This window comes from Sinocyclocheilus anshuiensis, unplaced genomic scaffold, assembly GCF_001515605.1.
Source record: "Sinocyclocheilus anshuiensis isolate Anshui unplaced genomic scaffold, SAMN03320099.WGS_v1.1 scaffold2100, whole genome shotgun sequence".
NCBI classification, from domain to species: Eukaryota; Metazoa; Chordata; class Actinopteri; order Cypriniformes; family Cyprinidae; genus Sinocyclocheilus; species Sinocyclocheilus anshuiensis.
In genome coordinates this window covers 170,789-175,802 of record NW_015542563.1, presented here as the reverse complement: position 1 = coordinate 175,802, position 5,014 = coordinate 170,789, and the positions used below count along the sequence as shown (strand labels likewise).

Sequence of the window (5,014 nt, the reverse complement as noted above, 5' to 3'; positions counted from 1 at the left end):
GTGTTCATCTGTGTGTGTGTGTGTGTGTGTTCACCTGCGTGTGTGTGTGTGCTCACATGCGTGTGTGTGTGTGTGTGTTCACCTGTGTGTGTGTGTTCACCTGTGTGTCGATGCCGCTCTGCAGTGTGCTGATGAGCAGCTTGAGGGACTCGACGGTGTTGATGAGGGCGTCTCTCTCTTTGCTCCAGCTCTGAGGAGGTGGATCCGCTTCAGACAGCGGCAGCTCAGACAGCGACAGCACCTGCATGCCCTCCTGATGCACCTCACGCAGCAGGCTCTGTGTGAACACCTCCATCAGCTCCTCATTCGCTCAGTGTGTTCATTATACAGTCAGATATTCTCCGCAAAACTCACCTTGACCCTGTCTGGCAGCACGTCCGGATCCACATCTCTGTGCGCTCCTTCAGGTGTGCTGCGGGACTCCTGCTGCAGGTGAGGAAGATCGAAACCCACGCGCTGACTCCAGTCTGAACTGCTGTCTCGCACACACACACACACACACACACACACACACACACACACACACACACACACACACACGCACGCGCACGCGCACGCACAGACACACCATGAGAAATTAATACTTTTATTCATCAAGGATGCATTAAATTGATCAAAAGTGTCAGTATAAAGTTACAAAAGATTTCTATTTCAAATAAATGCTGTTCTTTTGAACTTTCTATTCATCTGTGAATCCTGAAAAATAAAATGTATCACAGTTTCCACAGAAATATTGTGCAGCACGACTGTTTTCAACATTGATAATAATCAGAAATGTTTCTTGAGCAGCAGATCAGCATATTATACTGATTTCTGAAGATCATGTGACACTGAAGACTGGAGTAATGATGCTGAAAATACAGCTGCGCATCACAGAAATAAATTACAGTTTAACAGATATTCACATAGAGAACAGCTGTTTTAAATTGCAATAATATTTCACAATATTTACTTTATTTGTCATCAAATAAATGAACAGAAGAGCAAAAAATATTAAAAATTTTTACTGACCCTAAATTTTGAAACACTAGTGTTTATAACCCAGAACATAAAATGAATATCAATAGTTGTAGTAATAATAAATCTCTCACCACTGGCGTATCCGTCTTTAAACGGAGGGACGGCTGAGTGTTCAGACCTCACTGACGGAGCCTGACGAAGAAAAATCGCCATCTGATATTACAAACCATCCACAATACATTTAGTCACATTCATTTTAATTTAAAGGAGAATTGACTCTTTTCTTAATCAATGTCTCTGGTTTTATTATGAATTATTCATTAGTGCATCTTATTTAAAAACCAAATAACTACTTTCATAAATGTTGATCAAGATGTAATAAGATCCTCAACTTCAGAAATAAGTTGAAATAAACTAAACATTAACTGAAATAAAATAAATTATTTTATTTCAGATAGTTGCCAAGCAACATTTCTCATTCCCATTTACTTTAACTTGATGTACTAAAATAACTAAAACCGAAGTAAAAATTAATAAAAACTATATAGATATATTAAATAATAATAATAAAAAAAGACAAAAACTAAAAATTAACAATATAAAAATGAAAAATGAATTCAAATTATTTATAAAAACTACAGTCAAGGGAACATTTCTCATTTTCATGCAGTTTAACTTGATGAACTAAAATAACTATAACTAAAATAAAAAATTAATAAAAACTATATATACACATTAAAATAACAAAAAAAAGAAATTTAATTCAAAGTTAAATATAAATAAAAATATAAAAATGAACAACTAATTTAAATTATAAATAAAAAAATAATATAAAATAACTCATCCGTGTCAAATGTATCAAATATATTCCTTTTGTTTCAAGTGATTCAATACTTTAATGTATTTAATAATATATTTTTTTGTGTGATTATTTAAATGTGATACATTGATAATGTTTGTATTTCCCTATAGTGAATGGATAAATTAAATAAAATATATATATATATATGTGTCCCTGCAGCACAAAAGCAGTCTTAAGTCGCTGGGGTATATTTGCAGCAATAGCCAACAATACATTGTATGGGTCAAAATTATAGATTTTTCTTTTATGCCAAAAATCATTAGGATATTAAGTAAAGATCATGTTCCTTGAAGATATTTTGTAAATTTCCTACCGTAAATATATCAAAACTTAATTTTTGATTAGTAATATGCATTGCTAAGAACTTCATTTGAACAACTTTAAAGATGATTTTCTCAATATTTAGATTTTTTTGCACCCTCAGATTCCAGATTTTCAAATATTGTCCGATCCTAACAAACCATACATCAATGGAAAGCTTATTTATTCAGCTTTCAGCTGATGCATAAATCTCAATTTCAGTGCTCCAGGGTCACATATATAAAATACAAATTCATTAAATGTTTAAAATGTAAAATTACAATAATGAAATAATCTAAAAATAAAAACACAAATGTAGTAGTTGATGTGACCTGCGCGGTCCTGAGCTTGTCTCGGAGCGCTCTGCACTCGTCCTCCAGCTGCTGGCTGTCTCGCTTCAGGCTCTCGCTCTCAGAGATGTGTCTGGCCTCCATGTCCAGGATCTCAGCCGCGTGCAGCTCCTGCATCTGTGCGATCTTCTCCTCGTATCCCAGCATCACCTCCTGCAGCTCCTGGGCTCCGGACGGATGCGTCTGCACACACACGTCCACACAGGACGAGGAGCTCCTGCTTTTGTCCATCCCATGATGCTCTATGCTGCCTCCTTTCTTTTTCTCTTGTTGTAGCGGCTCCTCGCTGGATTTGGCCAAAGCGGTCTGGAGCTCCTGAACTTTGTCCTTCAGCTCAGCGATGCACGCGTCTCTGACCTGAGAGAGACACCACAGCTATAACAACACCAGCAGACATAACACACTTGATTTCTGTCTGCTGTGTGTGCCAATAAATGCAGGAAAATAGACCAGCATCTGTGCCAAATGTTTCATGAGAATATCCAACAACATCAACACGGCCGGCTATTTCGAATGCAAAATTAATATGAATGAAACATTTAAAAATTAAAACCATCAAAACAAAACGTGCTAAAATGAATTAAATCATAAAGATTTAAATTAAAACAAACAATTTTAAAATAAAAACGATAACATACTAAAATGAATTAAATCATACAAATTTAAATTAAAACAAACAATTTTAAAATAAAAAAGATCAAAACATACTAAATTAAATAATAACATATTGAAAGAAAACACTAAATAAAAATGTATAAAATAATAAAAATTTAAAATTAAAATAAGTAAATGTATTTAAGTTTTGCATGCTAAAATTAATGAAATCATAAAAAGCCAATTAAAATGAATAAATAATACAAAAAAATAATAATAAAAATAAAACACTAAAAAAATATTGAAATCATAAGAATGTACAATTTAAATTATGTTAAAAAAAAAAACACTTAGTAAAAATTAATAAAATAAGAATGTAGGATTAAAATAAATAAAGGACTTCGAAATGAAAACGCAAAATGAAATGCTAAAATTGATAAAATCATTAAAATGTAAAATTAAAATAAATTATTTTAAAATACAGAAAGTTCTTTAATTGTCAAACTGTAATTTTCAAAAAGTTCACAAAATTCAAAAACACACTTGTAGAACTAAAATATGAGATTAAGGTTACTCATTTGATCATTTACTTTCATACTTGTATGTAACATATTAGGCAACTCCATAACAATCCCATGAAGCTCTTGTGCTTCCTTCATCAAGCACTAGAGGAAGCAGACAGGAAGCTAAGCTGAAGTGGACAGGAAGTACCTCGATCTCCTCCTGCAGTTTGAGGCTGCGCTCCCGGGAGCTCCTCAGCTCCTCTTTGGTGGCGGCCGCTTCACCTTTGACCTCCTGCAGCTCCTGCAGCAGCTCCGCCGTGGGCTCGTCGCCCTCCTGTGAGGCCTGCAGAGAAACCAGCACAGGTCAAAGGTCAAAGGTCAAAGCAAGCATCCCATCAGAGCGTGTGGAGACTCACCCTGTGCAGCTGATCCTTCAGCAGAGCGATGCTCATCTCTCTCTCCTGCACACAAACAACATCAACAATGAGCCCAGAATCCAGACTAGAGCGGCACGATTCAGGGGGAAAAATCAGTGCAATTTTTCTGATAAAAATGGACAATTATGAAATAACGATTGAATTTATTATTAATTATTACTGAAATAATTTCTGATAATAATAATTAAAACTAAAAATAAAATAAATCCTTTCCTTGAAATAAAATAAAACATTTTTAAAAATGTATTTTTTATATATTTTTTAATAGGTATAAATTTATTTATACTTATTTTATTTCAGTTAGTTGCCAAGGCAACAATCCTAAATTTTTTGTTTAACGTGATGTATTAAAATTGAAATAAAAATTAATACATGCACACACACACAAAATAAATACATAAATAAATAAATAAAAATGACAAAAAACACAATTATTTAAAAAAATTTAATTAAAATGGAACATATAATAAAAAAAACTTTTCTGATAAAATTTGCTTTTGCAATTTAAAATAAGATTTTAGTAAAAAAGTGATTTAAAATAAAATCACGTTTCCTGTGCTTGCTTGTATTTTGCCTAAATTCTGTAATTACATATCAATATTGATATATAATAATACTTATTATTATTAATATTCTAAAATTATATAATAAATAGTGCTGTCAAATCGATTAATCGCATCCAAAATAAAATGTGTTTACATAATATGTATGTGTACTGTGTATATATATAAATACACAAACATACATACATGTACAGTGGTGTGAAAAAGTGTTGGCCCCCTTCCTGATTTCTTATTTTTTTGCATGTTTGTCACACTTTAATGTTTCAGATCATCAAACTAATTTAAATATTAGTCAAAGATAACACAAGTAAACACAACATGCAGTTTTTAAATGAAGGTTTTTATTATTAAGGGAAAACAAAATCCAAAACTACATGGCCCTGTGTGAAGAAGTGTTTGCCCCCCTGTTAAAACTGTGGTTTATCACACCTGAGTTCAAGTTTCT

The 5,014-nt window shown here is 32.9% G+C and overlaps 1 protein-coding gene across 1 annotated transcript in view; it reads right to left on the bottom strand.

The window, feature by feature from the left end:
* akap9 (A kinase (PRKA) anchor protein 9) overlaps positions 1–5,014 on the bottom strand; it is a 116,749-nt gene that overhangs the window by 14,437 nt on the left and 97,298 nt on the right. The window contains exons 29-34 of the mRNA XM_016494065.1: positions 3,986–4,030; positions 3,778–3,912; positions 2,455–2,829; positions 1,092–1,152; positions 355–479; positions 101–277 (exon numbers count right to left, since the gene is read on the bottom strand). Of these exons, the coding sequence (XP_016349551.1) occupies positions 101–277; positions 355–479; positions 1,092–1,152; positions 2,455–2,829; positions 3,778–3,912; positions 3,986–4,030 (918 nt within the window). The remainder of the gene's footprint in view (positions 1–100; positions 278–354; positions 480–1,091; positions 1,153–2,454; positions 2,830–3,777; positions 3,913–3,985; positions 4,031–5,014) is intronic.